Source organism: Malaclemys terrapin, chromosome 5, assembly GCF_027887155.1.
Source record: "Malaclemys terrapin pileata isolate rMalTer1 chromosome 5, rMalTer1.hap1, whole genome shotgun sequence".
Taxonomy (NCBI): domain Eukaryota; kingdom Metazoa; phylum Chordata; order Testudines; family Emydidae; genus Malaclemys; species Malaclemys terrapin.
This window is the reverse complement of record NC_071509.1, coordinates 88,151,721-88,174,381: the sequence shown is the minus strand read 5'-3', so window position 1 is coordinate 88,174,381 and position 22,661 is coordinate 88,151,721. Positions and strand designations below refer to the sequence as shown.

Below are 22,661 nucleotides of genomic sequence, written 5' to 3'. Positions count from 1 at the left end.
CCCTTTCCCAGTAGGGGTGCAAACCTGAAAAGATTCTTGCATTTTTCACTCTGCAGGGAAATATAAGCACCACACTCCTCCCACCACTTGCTAATGAGAAGAGGAGGTTCCCTTATATGTGTCTGTCTTGGTGTTTAATTACCACTTGGGGTCCTGGATGCAAATATATCCTGCCTTCAAAGCAACTTATCTATTTTTATTTCACCACTAGACTTCCCCCTCCAGCTATGAGGGCTGGTAAGTGGTTCTGCCTAGAGACGCAAGTCCAGATTTAGTCCTGGTGCAAGCAAATGAAATGACTGACTTCAATGGAGTTGCACCTGTCTACACTAGTGCTAAATTTGGCCCATAACTAGCCAGCAAAAAGTAATGAAGCAACAAGACCACCAGCAGCCTGTCCTTAGAGATTAAATATGACTACTTCAATCATCTTACATCTGTCCAGAGTTCAGGCTTTAAAACCGAGTCTCACTGACAGACTAAAATGTAAACTGCATAGAACCTCACACAAAGTAACATGCAACTTCATGCATCTAAAGCTCACCTAAGTACTTTGAAAGTAATATTTCATTGACAGTTTGGTTTTTCAACATGAATGTTCCATTATTTTAAGAGCTAATATTTCAATTAATGTTTAAATTAGCCAAATACTTTATATAAGCACCTGATTAATTGAAATAGGTTACATTTTTCCCATTATATGACTCATTAAATAGTATTCAAATTTTGCTTACTTGTACATAAGAGAAAGGGCACTTATTTCCACTTGTCCAACCCACTCCTGTATTGAAAAAGTAAAACAAAGAAATTCTTTCAAATAAACTAAAGTTTTATTGCACATTTGGATAAACAAAAACAAAAAAAAATCACTACCATGAGATAATACGTAACATTCTAAGCCTGGATTTCAGCCAAAGGTTTTACTTTGTGTAGTCACACTCATTTTGTAATATGGAACAGCAAAATCATAGATTTTGTAACTTGGAATAGTGTATAGAAACGGTCTTTCATAATTGTTCTCTACTCAGATTTAGAGAATGAAAGTTTATCATGCATAAGAGAATGTAATCTGGCATCAAAATGTAATAAAAATAAAGTTGTAAAGGTATGTCAACCTAGGCAAGCAGTGAGTAAAATTTTGAAAACTGACTTTGAAGCCTATTAGGTGCTTTTGAAAATTTTACCCAATACCTTTAAACTATCCTTCTGTTGGGGTTACTAGGCCTGCCTGAGAGTTCTTCCATGTTTAACTCTGATCGACCTTAACAGCCAAGGACAGGTATTGGAATGTGTAAATAGCTAGTTAGCAATTACGACCTTGCTCATTTCAGGTACCAAACAATAATGATGAGGTTTGCATGTTTCTAGCTGAGGAAGGGGTAATAAACTAAGGGTAAACAGGACCAAATAACTGTTTAGAGAGAAGTTACTAACAAGCTAGATTTATAGCCCTAGAATGATTTAGTTGCTTAAATGTATAAACATGCCTTCGGTAGAGAGGGGAGGGGGAGTAGGGGGTTGGTAGAGAGGGGGAGAGAGGAGGGGGCTTAGTTGTAAAATGTATAAAGAAGAGAGAAACTGTTTTTGCTGGTGTGCTCGATTTGAGACTTGCCTGTCTCCTTGCACCACTTTGAGATCTCAAATAAATTTTGATTGTTTCTCCACCCCGGTAGGTTTATTGGCGTGAAGCACTCCGGGCACCGAACCTCACTGTTGCTATCCTCGGGCCCCTGTGCCGGCAACAGTCTTGGCGTCCCTGGGTGGGCTCGAGGCTGAAATTTAGCCTTGCCCGGATCCCTCCTGGTGGCCGACGGATTACGGCGACGACCGACGCCCAGCGCGCACCGGTGACTTCATCGGGGGCCTCGGCGGAGACGTGATTTGGTCGACCCCGGAGGGCACAACGGTGCAACACGCTTGATTAGTGGAGAAGCAGCTGCGGGCGACGGTGGGGAACCGGTCCCGTTGATAGGGCGACGGTGACGGTGCAGAACCGGACCCTTGGATAAGATAGGAACAGTCCAGTGGGGACTTTACCTGTTTTGACCTGGGGACGCCCAGTGTCTCCCTAGAGTATGGGGCAGGGACAGAGTACTGCAGGCAGGGCAAGGTGTACACCCTTAGAATGCATTCTGGTGAACTGGAAAGTGTTTGGATCGGATCCGTTGATTAAAAGTAAATTAAAAGATTCTGTACGGTAGACTGGCCTCAATATCAGCTAGAGGACCAGGAAAGGTGGCCACCGGAGGGATCACTTAATTATAATACGATCCTTCAATTGCTTTTGTTTTGTCAGCGTACGGGTAAATGGAATGAACATATGTATGTACAGTTGTTTATGTTGTTAAGAGATAGATCAGATCTTTTGCAAAAGTGTAATTTGACTCCGACAGGTTCGGTAGTAAATGTTAGTTCTCAGAACCCTCCCCCGGTTGTAATGGCAGAGTCGGTGTCCCCTTCGGCTCTAACACCCCCACTGTATAAAGATAGGGTGCCTCAGGTCCCAGAGATTGCCCCCTCGGTGGGATTCTATCCATTGATTACTGAGACTTGGATAGCCCGTACTGGAACAGACAATCGCCCAGCCACTACAATGCAGGTTTATACCCATGTGCCTTTTAACCCAGTGGACCTAGCAGCTTTTAAGGCACAGGCAGGGGAATTCTCTACGAATCCAAGCAAGTTTATCTCGGTCTTTGAAGGGTGTCTGGCTAGCCATAAGCCTGACTGGGATGACTGTAATGTCCTTATGCGGACCCTGCTGTCTGAGGTGGAGCGTAATCAGGTTGTGTCTAAGGCACGGGAGGAGGCACAGCTTAGACATGAGGCAAACGCAGCAAACGTTCCTGTTGCTGCAGTTCAGGTCCCTACAGCAGACCCCCGGTGGAATCCCAACGTGCCGGCAGATCTCACCTGTCTCACTGTATACAAGAAGCTCCTATTACATGGTCTCCGACACTCAGCTGTCCGACATAACAATTGGGTTAAGCCGTATGAGCTAGTACAGGAGCCAAAAGAGAGTCCGGTTGCTTTTCTGCAGCGTATTCGGGATACTATCAGGCAAACTACTAATGCAAACCCCGATGATCAGGCTACTGAGGCAATTATGAAGGATATCTTTACCAGCCGTGCCGCCCCTGATATTAAAAGGAAACTGCAGAAAAAGGAGGATTTGATGGGCATGACAATGGCACAGATTTTGGAAACTGCAAACAGGGCTTACAGCCTTAGGGAGGGAGAAAAGGAAAAGAGGCAAGTGAAAATGATGGCTGCAGAAGTACAGGCTGGTGGCAGGGGAAGATTTCAGGAAGGTGGAAGGGGCCGGGGAATGAGAGGACGTGGACGTGGGTGCCCTGGCTCACAGGAAAGGCGTCTGGGTCGCAACCAGTGTGCCATATGCCGAAAGGAAGGACATTGGAAAAATGAGTGCCCCGAAAGGGAAGGTACCCCTATGATGGCAGCGGAGGATCAAGAATAGGGGTGTCAGGGGAGACGGACTATCCTGCCCCCGGAACCCCGAGTAAAAATGTGGGTGGGAGATTCAGACATAGACTTTTTAATAGACTTTGGAGCTGCACGAACTGCTGTAAACCAACCCCTGCAGCTGCCTGTGGCAGATTCTCTCACTGTGGTGGGAGCCACAGGGAAAGGAACTAAGTGCCCAGTATATGCCCCAGCGGAATGTGCTTTGGGAAACAGAACTCTATCTCACAGACTGGTTTACCTCCCCGATTGTCCAACGCCTCTACTGGGATGGGACCTGCTTTGTCGCTTAGGTGCCACCCTGCATTTCACTCAAGATGAAATAAGCCTCACCTTACCTCCAGAGAATGCCTGGATAATGACACTTGCAATTGAGCCCTCAGCCATGCAAGCCCCAGAGTGGAGTCAGTGGGAGAAGCGGGTTTTTCCTCTGGTATGGGCATCAGGGATCCCAGGAAAGGCAGCCCATCATACTCCTATTACTGTTCAGCTCTTGCCAGGAAAAGGTCCAGTGCGAATTAAGCGGTATCCGATCAAAAGGGAAGCCAGAGAGGGATTGCAGGAAACTATAGACCAGTTCCTAAAGTGTGGGGTACTTCGAGAATGCCCGTCAGCTTGGAACACTCCTATCTTGCCTGTGCAAAAGCCCAATGGCACATACCGGCTGGTCCAGGACCTGAGAGCAGTTAATGAGCGGGTTAAGACTCTACACCCCCTTGTTCCAAATCCGTATACACTGTTGGCCTCTATAGGGGGGCAGTACACCCATTTTTCAGTCCTGGATTTAAAGGATGCTTTCTTCACGATTCCGGTTGACCTCCAGTCTCAGGAGATTTTCTCCTTCGAATGGGAGGACAAAAGGAGGGTTAGAAAGCAGCTTTGCTGGACAGTGCTGGCTCAGGGATTTAAAAATTTCCCCACCCTTTTCAGCCAGGCCCTGGCTAGAGACTTGGAGGAGTGGGACAATGAGGACAAAGTCCTCCTCCTGCAATATGTGGATGACTTGTTAATTGCTGCAATGGGTCTAACCTCTTGCCTTAAAGCCACTGTGAGCCTCCTGAACTTCGTTGGACTCCGAGGATATCGAGTGGCACAGAGTAAAGCTCAGATTGCTCCCCCAGTGGATGGACTCTGACAACGGAACACACTTCACATCTCAAGTTGTTCAGAAGATATCGGATGCCCTACAGATCCCCTGGAAGCTTCACACGCCATGGCGACCGCAGGCCAGTGGGGTAGTGGAGCGTACAAATCAGACACTTAAGCGGCACCTCTCAAAGGTTTGCCAAGAGGCTTTCCTTAAGTGGCCTGATGCTTTGCCCCTTGTTCTGCTCTGCATTCGCGCTCTCCCTAAGGGCAGGTTAGGGCTCAGTCCCTTCGAGATTATGTTTGGAAGGGCATGGCCTATGAATAGTACACCGGTTCTGGCAGGGGAGTGGGAAATGGGGTGTGGCTTCTTATCTCAGTATATGTGCTCTCTGTCTGCTGTTCTCTCCACAGGTATGCCAAAGATTTGCAACCTCTCCCGCTGGATGCCCCGATCCACTCCTTGCAGCCAGGCGATTCCATACTCGTCCGGACCTGGAAGGACGAGCCCCTCCAAGAGAAGTGGAAGGGACCCCACACCGTCCTGCTAGTCTCCCATACAGCAGCAAAGATCGAAGGACACAAGAACTGGATTCATCACTCTCGTCTGAAAGCAGTGCCTGCTCCTGAACGGTGGACCGTCCAGCCTGCAGAGAAGACTGCCAGCGACGATTTGGGACTTAAGCTGTTATTCAGACGACAATAGTGTCTGCTGGGAATGCCCTGTGATCTCTTTGGACAGTCACAGCGCACTCCCCGCGAGACCTCTGAGCGTTGGTTGTATTTGTTTTTACAGGACCGGCCTAACCTGGTGGCCTGGTCCCTTTTGTTTTTAATCTGCTTACTATTGGTAATTGTTATTTTGTGGGTATTTGGGGAATTGTGATTGTTAGGCCCTAGGATCACCTGCCTAATATGAGTTCAGATCCAGGGTCTGCCATAGTGGTGCTCTTTGCCATAGGGATACTCCTCTTGTTAACTCCCGTTTCTCCCCAGGCACACGCGGGATGGAAAGGAATCCCTACTAACTTAGAGACAAACACATATGAGTCCCTGAAGGTTTGCTTTGCCCAAGAGTTTAACCTCTCCAACTGCTGGGTATGCTCCCAAATCCCACACCATGCTGCAGGGTTACCCTGGAGGGTGGTTCCCCAGAAATCCCAGCATTCTCTCTCATTGAGAGCCCCAGCTCCATGGCACTTAATCGTATCTTGTCTACAGAATATGAGAAAACTCAGCCAAAAGCTTGTTGAGTATTCTCAAAGGAGGGAACTGTTGGGGTTACTAGGCCTGCCTGAGAGTTCTTCCATGTTTAACTCTGATCGACCTTAACAGCCAAGGACAGGTATTGGAATGTGTAAATAGCTAGTTAGCAATTACGACCTTGCTCATTTCAGGTACCAAACAATAATGATGAGGTTTGCATGTTTCTAGCTGAGGAAGGGGTAATAAACTAAGGGTAAACAGGACCAAATAACTGTTTAGAGAGAAGTTACTAACAAGCTAGATTTATAGCCCTAGAATGATTTAGTTGCTTAAATGTATAAACATGCCTTCGGTAGAGAGGGGAGGGGGAGTAGGGGGTTGGTAGAGAGGGGGAGAGAGGAGGGGGCTTAGTTGTAAAATGTATAAAGAAGAGAGAAACTGTTTTTGCTGGTGTGCTCGATTTGAGACTTGCCTGTCTCCTTGCACCACTTTGAGATCTCAAATAAATTTTGATTGTTTCTCCACCCCGGTATGTTTATTGGTGTGAAGCACTCCGGGCACCGAACCTCACTGTTGCTATCCTCGGGCCCCTGTGCCGGCAACACTTGCAGGTCTTAAATTAAAAGCACCCATTCTGAGAGGTGTCGTACTGTTATTTTTAAATACAATGGGGCACAAAGATATTATGGCCTAGACAGTGTGAAAATCTTTGCCTTTTACCCTGAAAGATCTTTTGTTTCCTAACCAATTATTACTGCCACTGAGAGGTGGGAAAGAGGACAGACAACTTATTGTATGTATCATAGCCAATTATTGCCCATTTGCTATTGCTGCATACATTCACCTATAAGTATCACAATGAGATAAGAATCTGCTGTCTTCCATCCCTGCCCCTTAAGCTAATCAGCAAGAAGAAAGAGTACATGACTTAACAGGACTTTGGAGTGGAGCCCGGAGCTGGAGCAGCTCCGGAGCAGTGGAGCTGCAGGTTTTTGCCTGGAGCTGGAGCGGAGCCAGAGCACCGCTCCAAAGCCCTGCATGATTATTACCCTAAAGATAAGAAAATCGTGTCCATCAGTGTTTAACTAGTAGTTTAATTTCATTTTTCCCTGCTATGCCTTTCTTTTTTTATAGATGTTCTAAATTCAGTATCATATGAATATGCTTTAAAAAGCGTAACATAATAGGAATTCACATAACGTCCATTTGTAAAATTTGTTCCCATCTAGTGTAACTGCAGATGTGGGCGATCTTACCACCGCCACACGGGATGTAAAGAGGATTAAATCGTACTCTCCACCTACAAACCATTTCTCCATCCAGTCTGGTATCTTGTTTGCAAGCATCAAGATGCTTCACAAGAAAGTATAAATCACCCATACTGGACAATTAGGCTACGTCTTCACTACCCGCCTGAATCGGCGGGTAGAAATCGATCTCTCGGGGATCGAATTATCACGTCTCGTCGGGACACGACAATCGATCCCTGAATCGACGCTTGTACTCCACCAGCGCAGGTGGGAGTAAGCGCCGTCGAGGGGGGAGTCGCGGAGGTCGATTTGCCGCCGTCCTCACAGCAGGGTAAGTCGACTCAGATACGTCAAATGCAGCTATGATATTCGCGTAGCTGAATTTGCGTATCTTAAATCGACACCTCCCCCCCCCTCCATAGTGAGGACATAGCCTTACACAATACTGCTGCCTATGTAGGCAGGGAAGAGTCTTCCTAACTCCAGGCAGTTAGGACATGAGCCACGTCCATTAAAATCAATGAAAAGACTAACATGGACTTCAGTGAGTGTTGGATCAGGCATTTAGGGGCCTGCTCTCCTGCAGTGCAATAGTTGACATCCCTAGTAAAATGTGTTCCTATCTAGTGTAACTGCAGCTTGAGGGTGATCTTACCAGAGCCAGACAGGATGTAAAGAAGATTAAATCATACTCTCCACCTTCAATCCCCTGTACAGCATCCCTGGACCTTGGGTCCATGTGAAAGAGGGACAGTAGATTCTGTGCAGCCATTACTTCCCTGCCACAAATAACTGGAGAGGGGGCACATTTGGACTTCAGTAAGTTACCAACTTCCACAATTCCCTACCCAATGCAAGAGGAAAGCAGAGAAGCAATTCTGACACTCCAATATTTTCCAGTGAGAAACTTTACAAAGACTTTTTGAAAGTCCAAATTAATTCTAATGGCTCTCTTTAATCCACCCTTGATTATTCCTTCAACAAATCTGAACAGGTTACCAAGATTCTCCTTTAGAGAAGTAGTATCAGAGCAACCTGGCACTCAAAACCCGCATTTTAAATTCTGTTCTTTAATGTAGTTATTAGGAAAGGTAGTGGAATGAGTGTCCTGGAATTCAAGTCTTCTGTTTAATCAAATTCCAAGTAAGACACAGAAAACAAACACAAGCTTCTTCACTATGACTGGTGGAGTGCCTTAATTCTTAACTGGAGGGACCATTTCAGAGATAACCATGTAGTTCAGGTTTCCCTGCTGAGTCACTCCCTTGGCTTATCTGCAGGGATTGCCAACAAAAACAACAATCATTGTTCCGTGGTGTTATTTTTATGTGTATATCTATCCAAGCCCTAAGAAGTGAAAGTTGCTGTATTCATTACCACTCTAATGCATTGTCCAATAACTCTCTCACATGACATGTGACTGGACCTTTAGTTTTTCTTCATTTTTTTTTTTTTTTAAAGTTTAATTTCATACTAAACCAAATCAACGGAAATTCATTTAGGACTGAGAGCTGAAAAGGTATGCAGACAGAGTTGGCACCAGGGTTTGTTCCAGGACAACAGAATGCCACTAGCCGTCACCTACAGCCCCCAACTAAAACCTCTCCAGTGCATCATCAAGGATCTACAACCTATCCTGAAGAACGATGCCTAAGGGTACGTCTTCACTACCCGCCGGATAGTAATCAATCTATTGGGGATTGATTTATCGCGTCTCATTTAGACGCGATAAATCAATCCCCGAACGCGCTCCCCGTCGACTCTGGAACTCCACCAAGGCAAGAGGCAGAAGCGGAATCGACGGGGGAGCCGCGGCCGTCGATCCCGCGCCGTGAGGACACGAAGTAAATCGATCTAAGATACGTTGACTTCAGCTACGCTATTCTCGTAGCTGAAGCTGCATATCTTAGATCGATCCCCCCGGGTAGTGTAGACCAGCCCTTACTCTCACAGACCTTGGGAGACAGGCCAGTCCTCGCTTACAGACAGTCCCTCAACCTGAAGCAAATACTCACCAGCAACCACACACCACACAACAAAAACACTAACCTAGGAACCAAACCCTGTAACAAACCCCGGTGCCAACTCTGTCCGCATATCTATTCAAGGGACACCCTCATAAGACCTAACCACATCAGCCACACCATCAAGGGCTTGTTCACCTGCACATCTACCAATGTGATATATGCCATCAAGTGCCAGCAATGTCCCTCTGCCATGTACACTGGCCAAACTGGACAGTCTCTATGCAAAAGAATAAATGGACACAAATCTGACATCAGGAATTATAACATTCAAAAACCAGTAGGAGAACACCTCCCTGGTCACTCAATAACAGACTTAAAAGTGGCAATTTTTCAACAACAAAAACCTTCAAAAACAGACTCCAACATGAAACTGCAGAACAGGAATTAATTTGCAAACTGGACACCATCAAATTAGGCCTGAAAAAAGACTGGGAGTGGATGGGTCATTACAAAAACTAATTTCCCCCATACTAATGTCTCCCTACTGTTACTCACATCTTCTTGTCAACTGTTTGAAATGGGCCACCCTCATTACCACTATAAAAGTGATTTTTCCTCCCTTGGTATTCTACTGTTAATCATTAGACTGACACCCCCCCCCCACTTGATAAGGCAATTCCCATCTTTTCATGTACTATGTATATGTACACCTGCTACTGTATTTTCCACTTCATGCATCTGATGAAGTGGGTTCTAGCCCATGAAAGCTTATAGCCAAATAAATGTGTTTGTCTCTCAAGTGCCACAAGGACTCCTCGTTGTTTTTGTTGATACAGATTAACAGCTACCACTCTGTAATCTAGTAATGTAGTTACTGCACACTTTCTTTTTATTTTGTTTTCCTATACTCTGGAGAGTTCAACATCAGATTTTCAAAAAACAAATCTCCTCACCTCTTAGATAACAAACAGAGAATTTCCATTTAGGTTTTTAATTTACCACTTGTACTTCCTTAAGCTTGTATAAAGAAAAACTGGTCATTTCATTTTCTGATGCTTGTCCACTAGCACAAGGCAGCAAGGTTTGGGTTTTAAAAGAATATTTAAAATCAAAACAAAAAACAACACAACTGTTTTGGTTCATTTTTAAAATATAGGTTTCCCTTTCAGGGTTACATAACAATTGTACTATAGGTAAGTTAATACTCCCTTGAACAGGAGTCTCTCTCACTCCATAGGTATCACACACCATCAAGAGAGATACATCATGTGGGAAGCAGAGGCCTAGCACATGTGCCAACAGTGGTACCACTGCTGGTGGTGGTGACAGAGACTATGACAGAAGAAAAAAGGAAATGCAGCCAGAGACTGAAACAAAAACTGCTTCAGAAACCATGGTCCTCTTCTTCCATACACTGTTGTCACACAAAAAGAAAACAAATACAGAAGTGAGCATCTAGCCCAGGGGTCGGCAACGTTTGGCATGCGGCTCGCCAGGGTAAGCACCCTGGCGGGCCGGACCAGTTGATTTACCTGCTGACGCAGCAGGTTCGGCCGATCGCAGCCCCCACTGGCCATGGTTCGCCGTCCCGGGCCAATGGGGGTGGCGGGAAGTGGCGCGGGCAAGAGATGTGCTGGCCATGGCTTCCCGCTGCCCCCATTGGCCCGGGACGGCGAACCGCGGCCAGTGGGGGCTGCGATCGGCCGAACCTGCCGCGTCAGCAGGTAAATCAACTGGCCCGGCCCGCCAGGGTGCTTACCCTGGCGAGCCCGTGTGCCAAACGTTGCCAACCCCTGATCTAGCCACATGTAATTTTATGATCTTTCAAACTGTCATTTCTGAAAGAGAATTTTTTTCAAATAAATTCAAACTCCAAAACAGTGTATGTATATATCAAATGTGTCTGTACACACATTCTATATAGCCGCGTATAATGCACTGAGATATTTAAACTAATTTCAGTCAACCAAAATAAATAGATATTATATTCTATAATGCAAGTTTAATTAAGTAATACATACCTGTGGGTTTTCCAAACATTTTAAATACTCTTCAAATGGCCCCTCTATAAACTGTAAAAATATGACAGCAAGTGGTTTATTAGATTATTAATTACCATAATACCTAGGAGCCCTAGTCATGGACCAGGACCCCACAATCCTAGAACAAAAAGATGGTCCCTACCCCAGAGACCTTACAGACTAAGCACAAGACAAGAAGCAACAGATGGATACTGAGAGACAGATGTAGGAGTACAAAGAAACAGTGAGACAATATTGGTCAGCAGGATAGGTAGAGGTCTCAGCATATCAAAGTCTAACTGTTGTCAAGTTTTTTGTAAGCATCTTGGCAAAGGAGAGTTTAAGAAGAACAATGAGGAAGATCTGTGAATGTCTGCAAGGAGCAACTCCCAAGCACATGGGGCAGGATGGAAGAAAGCATAAAGGTATTTGTTTGAAAATTGAACAAATGGGCAATGGAACCTTTGTTTTTAAGTGTTACCACTGGGGACCTTTACACATCAATAACAGCATGAACAGAGTGTACTCTTTCCTGCACTGACCTATCATAATAAGTTATCAAATATTTCTCAAATGTAAATGAACTCTAAATGCCACTGACACCACCTTTAATTACAATAATCAAATGCTACTATGCTCCATGATTTTTTTCATGCTCCATGATTTTTTTCAGGGATTTGCAATTACAGAATTTACATCCACAGACATGTCATTCCTTATAAAACGATAAGCTGCTTGTAAGAATTAGACTGTAGGCTCCTTACTGGGGATCTTTGTTTCTTACATCTTTGAAAAACTCCATGTAACATGATCATACCACATAATAAAATTAAAAAGTCACTTAAAAATCCATTAATATCAATGACATCTTATTAATCAAATCTCAGTCATAGTCATGGTAAAAATCTAATTTTCATCAAAATGTGAGAATTTACTTACATAATTATATTATGACTGCTATAAAGTAAGTGGTAATACTCTTCAGCAATCTATTAATAGTCTGGAGCAATACCACAGAAAACCTACAGCTCAATAGCTTTTTATTTTAGTATGGTAAATACACATTTTTTAAAAGGGGGGGAGGGGGCACTTCCAAGAAATGTAGATCTTCCAATAAGCTCATGGAGTCTAGTTATTAGTTGTAAAGAAATGTATAATGAACGGTGTTAGAAAAGTAGATAGTATATATTTAACAATGTTACAAGAAAACATAAAGCAAATTTTTCTGCTTTCTGTATATGTTTTGTTGGCACAGCTCTCAAATCTGCTAAAAAAAAAAAAAAAAACAAAAAAACACACACACACTTCAAATCATAAAGATGGTTTGTGCCTTATCTTCCACAGATTCTTGGTCTGTGTAGATAATGAGGCAAAGCGTGATTGTGATTTACTAGCCGGGTGTGGAACTCCCTAGTAAGACAGACTAGGGAGGATGGATACTGACTGGAGAAAAATAGCCAAATAGCAACTCCAAGGCCACAAGAAACAGATACGTAAGAATAAGACAACTGTTTTAAGAAATAACGGAACACATTAAAGCATGGAAAAGATGGTTGGATTGAGGAGGAAGGAGGGTAGCACAGGTTAAAAAAAAAATGGCATCTTCTTATCTATTAGAGTTCTAGCAGAATAAGTAATAATGTATTAGAAGGATTTGGGGTGAGTTATGATACATGTATGACAATATACTTAGAACAGAATATTCAAAGATACGGAAGATTTAATAACTTGTGCCTGAATGATGTTACAAGATATAAAGAATGTATATATAACAAAGGGGATGGGGGGAAGGCAAATGCAGAACATTCCCCAGATCCAACCTGATGACAGAAAGCCTGCTGGCACCCCAAGACTGGATAACTGACCATTACTCTATCCTGCTCTGTTTTATTTATGCTTCATTAAGGTGGTGGTATACTGCCCTAAAATTTTCTTACTAGTTAAGCTTAGTAATTGGTGGGTGGAAAGCACAGTCCACCCAACATAGTTAACAAGCAGCAATTCTTTTTTAGGGTCACTTGCTTTATACACCTACCTAGGTAGAATCTAAATTATTAGAAGCCCTGCTACAAAACAGCAGTGCAGAGCTAGGAAAATAAAGAGAAAGAATATAATAATTAATGGAGATATCCCATCTCCTAGAACTGGAAGGGACCTTGAAAGATCATTGAGTCCAGCCCCCTGCCTTCACTAGCAGGACCAAGTACTGATTTTGCCCCAGATCCCCAAGTGGCCCCTCTCAAGGATTGAACTCATAACCCTGGGTTTAGCAGGCCAATGCTCAAACCAGTGAGCTATCCCTCCCCTTTCTACTTAGGAAGAAAAACAGCATTTACTCACCGCTTCAAATTTTTCTCTGTTTTTGCGAATGTAATTTATACAGGCGTTCCTAACATCAATATGCCGAGATTGTGAGTGTAACACCTACAGGAGGGGAAGGAAGAGAGAAGCTGCAGTTTCTTAAGACTCTCGATGGAAGTTAATGATTGGATGATGTAATGAATATAGGTTAAATGTGAGCTTGGAAAGAATCAATTTGGATGAATATTTATTTCAGAACTGACAACTGTACAAAATTAAATTGGCTACTTATTGAAAATTAAATGACAAGTAAAAATTTACAGTAAATTTAGAAAATATTTAATATGAAATGAATATTTATTGACAGAATGACAGCATAGTAGCTGTCCATCAGACTTTGTTTCCCCCTTTTCCTGTATCATCACCTTAAAAGAAAACTCCCACTATCAGAATAACTTTAAACAAAGAATTAGAGTCCAAATTTTAGTTTAGTGGAAGAAAAATTATGTGAGTCAATGTACCAACACTCAAAATGAGCAGGAAACCTGGGTCAGAATCTGCAGCACTAGTCCTTCCACTGCTATTTGTATGTAAGACACTTTTTTCAAAATGCTGTTTCACTGAAGTGAGGGGGGAAGTGTGACATGAAGATATGATCATCTTACTCCAAAACTTCAGCAAACTCATTCACACAATCTAAAGCAGGGAAGAGCTTTAAAGGACTTTCCTGGATGGTTTTCATACCAGATGGCTAATCCCAGTTTTCACTAATTTTACACTAAAAATGTACTGCGGGGGGGGGGAAGGAGGTTTCAAAACTTCAACCTAAATTTCCTATTTGGAACAGGAAGATTGTGCACACATACCAATATGTCGAATTCCTCCCTCTCTAAGATGTGGTGCTTTCCCATGGCAAAACTAGTGTTCCTTTAATCCCCACTCGCCCGTTTTTCACCCTCATCATTAACACCCACTAATGGGATTCATTTCCTCCAGATATCGCCATCGTTAAAGTGCTTCTGGTTACTTAAATTAAATAACTACTTACCTGCTCGGCCACAGCCCTGAAAAGACAGGATCCATCCTTGGCAACCCGCTTTCTATATAAACCCTGAGATCGCAAGTAACTGTCCATAGAAGCGTCCCCAGGAGCCTCCACGCCGCTGCTGGGATGACTCTGCTCCCCGCCATCTGTCTTGCAAGCAGCCTCCATATTTACTGCTTAATACTGCAGCGAATCCTAGCCCCACATGGCAAGACTGCCCCACAGGTAGGTAAAGGAAACCGCCGCAGCCGATAGGGTTGAAGAGCGCTTCCCTCCGCAGCAATCGGGGCAGCAGCAGCAGGAACAGCAGCTGGCCTTACGTTGTCAAATTGCATGTGGGACTCATGGGCGGATTTTTACTGCATAACCTGGATTGTTAGCTCCTTAAAAAGAGTCGCTTTCTGGCCTCCCCAGAGGGCCCGACAACTGCTCCTGGAAAGTAACTCGAGGGGTCCGGATCCGACCCCTTCTTCAGGGCGATGATTACTGCTGGCTCCTCTTGTACACACCCAAGCTGCAAGGCGGAAAACAAAAGAGAAAGGACATGTACTGCTACTACTACTGCCAAGAAATAGTAACCTACAGTTTGTTTTCACTTTCAAACCGCTGCCACAGATGTTACTGGGAGTTGTAGTTCTACAGAAGCAGGAAGTAGAAGCACAGTGGTTGAGGAGGGGAATCCCTCCGAGCCAGAGAGGCTCCTGTAGGAAGGGGGAGAGAAGGGACGTACTTGGTATGAGCAGGTCAGCAAGCAGCCCTGGCATGACGTGCGGAGACAGCATACAATCCCCCTTTCCGCTGCAAAACGCATACACCAGTAAGCGAACTAGACTTTCGTATCAAACTCCTACCGCCCTCTTTCTAAATAGGACTCTAGTTTCAGTATCAGGTCTAGCAATCTGCCTAGTGCACTTGAGGTTTTGATTCTTTTTGTTACTCCTCCCACGTTAGTGCTGGGAGCTGTTTGTGTCGTTTCACAGGCATGTATCTTGTAGCACAGAGACTTTTTTTCCTTGCCTAGTTTCTGCCTTGCTTTTTACAGCAAAACGCTGCTGGGACTTCCATGCACATGATTATCAGATCAATCAGAAATGCAATATGCGTCTCGGGCGTTGTCATACAAGCTGGGTATAGTTCCTCAGCTAAACTCCATTACAATTAAATGGCTTAAATTTCATCGGGCATTTCACGAGTCTTTTATTTAAAAAAAATAGAGCAGAAGCAAGACAATTGGAAAGGTCAATTTTCTTTTCAGTTCTATAACTGGTATACGGTAGCCTAGTTGGAGAGTAAGTATTATATCAATTAACCTGCAATGTCAACAATTAATGATATTCCAAGTAGGGTGCTCTCAAAAAGCTGTGCAAAACAATCAGCCCTCTACCAAAAGGGTCCGTTGCATTTTTGCTATATTGTACTCTACTCTGACATTTCAACTGGTTTGAGGCCTAGCAAATTACAATAACAACCCATAAAGTTCCTTGGGAGCTCCTTCCATTTTATTGGGCATTCTTCAGGACCAGTATCCTACCTTTCTTCCTTTTTTCATTCCCCTGAAGTGTTTTCACTCACATTCGAGCTTTGCCTTAAGGAAAGGCAAATCCTAGCCAGCACATCATCATCTTAGTGGTATAGAGACCAATAAAAATATTTGAGAACACTCGGGGGGCGGGGGGTCCCAAGAAACAGAAGCAGCTCTGGAGTCACAAAGGTGGCAAGGTATCCTACACTCAATAGGAATAAGTAGATGCACTGACCCAGAACAGCCAGACCATCCAAGTTTCAGTTTTACTAAGGCTTGCAATCCATCGAACTAGGCACCAAGGCCAATAAACCCTGTCTGCTGCGGGACCGTGCAAGCAGCAGCCCGCTCTCCCTACAACGGGAGGCCTCTGAACTGAATTAACTTAACGCTGGAGTACCCAGCAGACACAGCGGCGCGAGGGACACAACACCGGCTGAAACACTGTGACACCCCCAAAAAGACACACGACTACACTCTGCTTTATTGGTCAGAGAGGCCACCCGCTCCGCGACGGGCCTGGGCCGCCCTGGAGCAGCGCCCGGCTCTGCCTGCAGCGATCGCTGAGGTTGAAGGCGCGGCTGCACGCTATGGCGAGGGGCAGGGGTGTTAGGCCTGGGACACAGACGGAGCGCAGGAGACGCGGCGGCCGGGCTAGCGGGGGTGTCCCCGCAGCGGGCCGGGCGGCTGGTACCGTGTGTGTCACTGCGGGGCCCTGGCCGCACTCAGCAGCAGCAGGACCCGCATGCGGGCGGAGGGGGGGCGGCCCCAGTTGCGGGGAGCCGCCGGGCGAGGCGCTGGCTCCAGCCCCCTGAATTGCCCCTGCGCAGTGACTGGCACTTACCGAGGGAGAGGCGGGCGCAGCAGGCTCGGACTCTCCTTCCTCCTCCCTCGCGAGGGCCCCTGGCTAGCGGCGGCGCAACCACTTCAATCTCCCGCGTCGCCTTCCTATGATGCTGCCGGCACCCCTGTCGCCTGCTGTTGGTTTGTTCCACCGGTCACACCTGTGCTGGTGGCTATAGCTTGCACCATGGGTCTGCGGGGCGCGGTGGCAAGTCGAGTCGTTCCCCTGTAAGCGTGGGGAAGCGGGTGTTTCACACGCACCCCCACGGAAGCAGCTAATGGTACAATCCGCAGACTGCTTCGCTGCCTCTGGGTATCGCTGAGCGCTCCAGTTAATGCGGAGTGCCGGGTGAGGGGCGTTAGATGGAGCGGGGAGTAGCCGGAGCTATCCCTGGGGGATTAGCCTGGCCTGGGATATTACTGCGGGGGGGCTGTTTACACGGCACATATTACCAGTTAAACTGGTATAGTTAGACCAATATAATCCCCTGGGTGCGCGCTCTTTTTCTGCACTTAAAGTAGCTTTTGTTGTTGTTTTGTTTTGTTTAAATCCCTTCCGAAACAACATAAACTGAATGGGAAAAAGTGTCTTCCACCAGAGACTGGGTGTCCGCCTGGGGCTTTATTCGTTGTTGCTGTATTTAAGCCTGGCAGAATTTGATTTTTATTTTTTATAACTTTAACGGCTAATAATGATGTTTATTTTAAGCTTTTTTAAAAAAAATATATTTATTTAAATTGTCTGACTTCCCTGGGACATTATGGGTAGTCAAACAATAATTACTTAATGACAGTAGATGTTGAGATTCAAGAAGTAAAAGCTTGGTAACTATTAAAACACAAATTGTCAACAGCACATATCAAAACATACTAAGTAAATAGCATTAAATCAAACTAAGTTCTCAAGCAGCAGTTCTCTTACTTTGCCTATTTGTACATTTAAATGATTATTATAGAAATATATTTTTTGTTTATATGGATACAGTGGAATTAATGTTTACCAACAAAAATCTAATCCTTCCAAGCCTAACTCTATTGATTTCAATTCACACCTTAGCTTACATGGTATGACTTTCCTATGTAGACAAGCCATTAGTGAAAAGCAGCAAGAAAACCTTTAGGTTAATCAAGGCTAGAGAAGAGTATGAATCTTTCCAGAGGGATGGAACAAAGCTATTTATTATTACTTATTTGTGTTACAGCAGTACCTAAGGACTCCAGCTGAAATCAAGGCCCCTTTGTTTAGGCTTGGTACAAACATACAGAGAGAGAGAGTCCCTGCTGAAGGCAAAGAGTTGTGGGGAAGGGATATGACCTACAAGCAGAGTGAACAATTTGATGATCTACAAATGTCATTAGGTACCAAATTTTTGTTTTTGTTTCTTTTGGGGACAAGGCAACTGCAGATGAAATTCAATGTAGATGTGCAAGTAACGTGTATTGGAAAGAACAGTTTGAACCATTTAAACATATTGAGATATGCTAAAAAAAATATTCACACAGGAAAAAGACCTGGGTATCACTATGGACATCACAGTGAAGTGAGGAAGACTGTGACTGGCTGGGCAAAGAGCCTAGGACTGAGATTGTAGGAGGAGTGGGAGATATGGGAAGATTGAGACAGACTGGAGCAAGGATGCTTGTGGGAGACTGAGATTGTATAAGGAGGTAGGGGATAGTATGCAATTATGTAATTAATGTAACAATGAGGGAGCAAATTAAGGTTGCAAGGATAGCCTTAAATCTGGCATTTCTTACTTTTGAGAACCTGACTTTGCAACCTTAGCTTTCTTTTCTCATTTTAAGTGTAATTACACAAATAGACAGTACCTTCTTATCCTGAGCACTCTGTCTAATTTTGGTTGCCCTTTCTCAGTAAGAATGTGAGAATATAGGTTCAGTTTCTTTAAATCTGTAGTAGGAGGACAGGAAGAAATGGAACTAGGGGAAGTTCTAGACATGAGATCAAGAGAATATCTTTAGTGTGATGATAGTTTTTTTTTCCTTGAGGTGATTCTTCGTGAATCTTTATCTTTGTTTGTATGACAAAAAATAATAGGAAAGATCCAGAGAAAGGCAATGAATATGATTAGAGATGTGAAAAGGCTTCCTTTATAAAGAGAATCTAAAAGACCCAGTCTGTTTAGCTGAGAGGAGACAAATAAGTAGTAGAATATATAAAATAATGAATGGTGTTGAGAAGGTCAATTGGACACACTTATTGTCTCGTAGCACAAGAACAAAGGGCCATTTGATTAATTTAAAACAAACAAATTTAAAACCGATAAAAGGTTGGTTGTTTTTTTTAAGTGTCTTTAACCTGTGAATTCACTACAAAATATTAATGAGCCAAAGAGTTCAGTAGGAATCAAGAAAGTAGTGGAAACCAATATAATCATTTAAACTACCTAGGAAAATGTTAATAGGGTTATCAACCCTTATGCTTTAGAATAAGGTATTTCTCAATGTGAGTAAGGGTATCACTATCTAGTCATATGTTTCTAGCAGGTTGAGAATGCAACAAATAGCAAGCAAGGGTTTTCCTAGAAACTTTCTCCCAAATCTGAAGAGTTCGTTTTAAATTTTGAGTGTAATTCTTCCTTTTGAATACTGACCCTCAATAGAAGACTACATGCTGATGAATCAGGGATCTATCTGTTCATTGGTTTTAATGTCTAGAACAGATTCCAAAAATTTGTTGCTCTGGGTGAACTCAGGATGGCATAGAGATCCTCTACTGAAAAAAAGCAGTATTTTTCTCCCCATACAATACTTTGAACTGGTGTACACACACGCTGTGATAAATGAAGGGGAAGTGGGGTAACTCCCTTTAATGGACATCCAGCCAGCTAGCTATAAAGTCCCTCTTGGTGGCTGTTTTCTGCTTGCTTTACCTATAAAGGGTTAACAGAGTCCCCCAGGTAAAGGAAAGGGAGTGGGCACCTGACCAAAAGAGCCAATGGGAAGGCTAGAACTTTTTAAAATGGGGGAAAAAACTTCCCCTTTCTGTCTGTTTTTTCTCTAAGAAAGAGGGGAACCGGGAGCAGTTATGCTATAAGAAGCTTTAAGCCAGGTATGATCATAGATCATTAGAGCATACCTAGAACTACTTATTTGGAACTCCCAAATGTGTAAGTAGATCAGAAATGGTTAGAAAGACTCAATTAGGGTTATTTCTGTTTATTTGTTATGGCTAATGGACTCCTCTGTGCTAACTCCAGATGCTTTTGTTTGCTTGTAATCTTTAAGCTGAACTCCCAAGAAAACTATTTTGGGTGCTTAATTTTTGGAATTGCTCTTTTAAAATCTAGTAAAAGCCTAAGTTCCAAATGTATTTTCTTTCTTTTTTGGTTTTAATAAAAAATACCTTTTTTTTTTTTTTAAGAACAGGATTGGATTTTTGGTGTCCTAAAAGGTTTGTGCATAGGTTGTTTAATTAGCTGGTGGCAACAGCTAATTTCCTTTGTTTTCTTTCTCAGCTTTTCCCGGGGTGGGGGGGGGATGGGCTTGAGGGTACCCCATAAGAAGGAATTCCCAAGTGTGTCTTCCTGGGTGGTGGCAACGTTTACTAAGCCAATGTCAGAGAAAAGCTGTAACCTTGGGAGTTTAATACAAACCTGGAGTGGCAAGTATTTTTAAAATCCTTGCGGGCCCCCACCTTCTGCACTCAAAGTGCCAGAATGGGGAATCAGCCTTGACACACACTCAAACCTTTCCGAACTGACTATTAACTGTAAACAAAATGGATGGAAAAGATTAAATCCTTTCCATAACTCTCTAAAGTAGAACAAATGGTTCACTGTGACACCCATTGAGGGTGTTGGATCAGGCTTAAAACATGAAAGATGAGCAAAGCAATCAGTGTAGAGAATTTATTCTATTATTATTTATTCTTTGTGTTCACTGACATCTTCTGTAATTCTGTCAGAGAGGAAGGCAGGCCCTTGATAAAGGGCCTGGATTTCTTGCTTACATTGATGAAAACTGCATATTACTGGATAATAATAATACGGAGGATCTAAGAATAATTCTACTGTCTGCGGAGTCAGTATCCCATCCAGGTTAAAAATAACCTATGTACTCTCAGTTTTGCATACCTTAGTTACTTCCAGATGGACAACAGCAGTGCTTTCTACCTGGATATGAAACCATCAGCCTTCAGAAAACTATTAATTGTATAACTTGCAGAAGTTTACCTCCTCAACATGGGCTACTGCAGGCACTGCTGACCTATTCTCATCTCACTACATTGGCTCCCTATAGAATATCAAAATCAAATTCAGGTCTCAGTTCTTATTTTTAAGGAGCTTCATGATCTGGGCAATATTTAAATTTACTTAAAGCTCTGGGACAAACACTGCAGTCAACAACTCTATTCCTCGGGCACAATGAAACTGTACTACAAGGGCCAAGACATACAATGAACTCCTGTTAGAGCTAAGAACCACGACAAACATCATCACCTTCTGTTCCAAGTAGACAGGAAAAGAGAGAAGAAAAGAACTACATGAGATATGCTAGACACAGCATTTCATTTGCTTTGATACCACAGTGAGGGTGTAGTGTAAGAATCTGAATAGAATAGCAAGGTCTGATCCCATTTCATGATCAGTCCCTAATTTGGGGAAAGTAATTTTCTTGTATTTGAATTGTCAAAGGCACACTTACTTTTCTCATCTTATCAAAATCAGAAGCATCTGGTAATCAATAATGTGTCCATGTTCAGAATATTAATAAAGGGACGGCTCAAAAACTATGTCTTGAGTTTTAGTATTTGAAGTTTAGAAAAGTGATATATTCAGCTCCCTGAAAACTAAAAAGAAAACAGATAATTCCTTAAAGATACTCTAACTTCATTTTTTCTCATGGAAAATTTTTTACTTTAGAGTTTAAGGAATACATGTACACCATTGGCCAGGAAAAACACTGCCTTTTACTTTAGAGCATCAGAGCAGTCCAAACTTAGCATAGATCCGAACTTTTGTGCATGTCCTAAATCTAAAGTGACAAAGGTTTTGTTTGGCAGTTCTGCTGTTTGTGGTTATCTCACTTCCTCTTTTTTTTTTTTTTTCTTTGCTGATGTTATATTGGCTAATAAAGAGGGAAAGAGCATGTAGTATAAGCCTGAAGTAAAATCAGTAACTATTTACTACTAGTTTTAAGCCATTATTTCTCACAGAAGAATAGGAAATAATTTCAAAGATTCACATTTGTGGCTATTTAACTTTTCAAAATCCCCAATAAATTAAAACTCAGACAGCATTTGGTTAGACTTAACTATTTTGGTTTTGATTGGGGCATATAATGAGTGGTACTTTCTTGTAGGTGGAGTAAGTACTATTTATGTTTTAATATAAATTAATCATTAAGAAACTACGCACCATGTATTTCTAAAAAAATTACAGATTAATTGTAATACACATGTCCAGAAGCTCAGTGACCTTTTTAATATAACTTTAAAATAGCAATAATCCTGTGTAAAGTTGTCCTACTGCCATTATGAAATGAAATGTATTAATTTAAAAAAAAACCTAACTAGGTGTTTACTGGACATGACAACTTCATGCGCATTTCTGTAAACTTTATTTTATGACCAGATTCTAGAGCCATTTCAAGAGAGAAATGTTTATATTTATATAGTGCTAGAGGTATTAATGGCACTTTAAACATAAAAGAAGACAAGTTTTCTGCCAAGAGATGTTTATAATCTATACAAATACAATGAGTAAACATGTAGTGGGAGGAGGGATGTTTATAAAGGCAATGGTGAAAGCCCAAGAGTTTGGAATGCTCCACAGTGTGTAGGCTATATTGAGGCCACGGAAAATGAGAGGAGAAAAGGGAGGTAATCTTCAGCAAAATATTTGATCTTAATTATGTGGATTAAAAACTATTTCTGTTCCTGTTCAGAAAAAAATCCAGCTTGAATCAGTCTAG

The 22,661-nt window shown here is 43.0% G+C and overlaps 1 protein-coding gene and 1 long non-coding RNA gene across 6 annotated transcripts in view; one reads left to right on the top strand and one right to left on the bottom strand.

Moving 5' to 3' along the window:
* The window catches only part of OTUD4 (OTU deubiquitinase 4), a 51,606-nt gene extending 34,782 nt beyond the window's left edge, over nt 1-16,824 (bottom strand). Inside the window, exons 1-5 of one of the 5 annotated variants that reach the window (XM_054030259.1) lie at nt 16,726-16,824; nt 14,363-14,873; nt 13,354-13,437; nt 11,014-11,064; nt 735-781 (exon numbers count right to left, since the gene is read on the bottom strand). In XM_054030259.1, coding sequence (XP_053886234.1) covers nt 735-781; nt 11,014-11,064; nt 13,354-13,437; nt 14,363-14,527 — 347 coding nt within the window. In that variant the 5' untranslated portion in view covers nt 14,528-14,873; nt 16,726-16,824. Of the gene's footprint in view, nt 1-734; nt 782-11,013; nt 11,065-13,353; nt 13,438-14,362; nt 15,131-15,890; nt 15,958-16,725 lie in introns of those variants that run through there. The other 4 variants (XM_054030258.1, XM_054030254.1, XM_054030256.1 and 1 more) reach the window with 4 other exon arrangements.
* A 99-nt stretch (nt 16,825-16,923) lies between these two features.
* The window catches only part of LOC128838232 (uncharacterized), an 80,284-nt gene continuing 74,546 nt past the window's right edge, over nt 16,924-22,661 (top strand). Inside the window, exons 1-2 of the long non-coding RNA XR_008445130.1 lie at nt 16,924-17,005; nt 17,927-18,083. This is a non-coding gene — a long non-coding RNA (uncharacterized LOC128838232). The remainder of the gene's footprint in view (nt 17,006-17,926; nt 18,084-22,661) is intronic.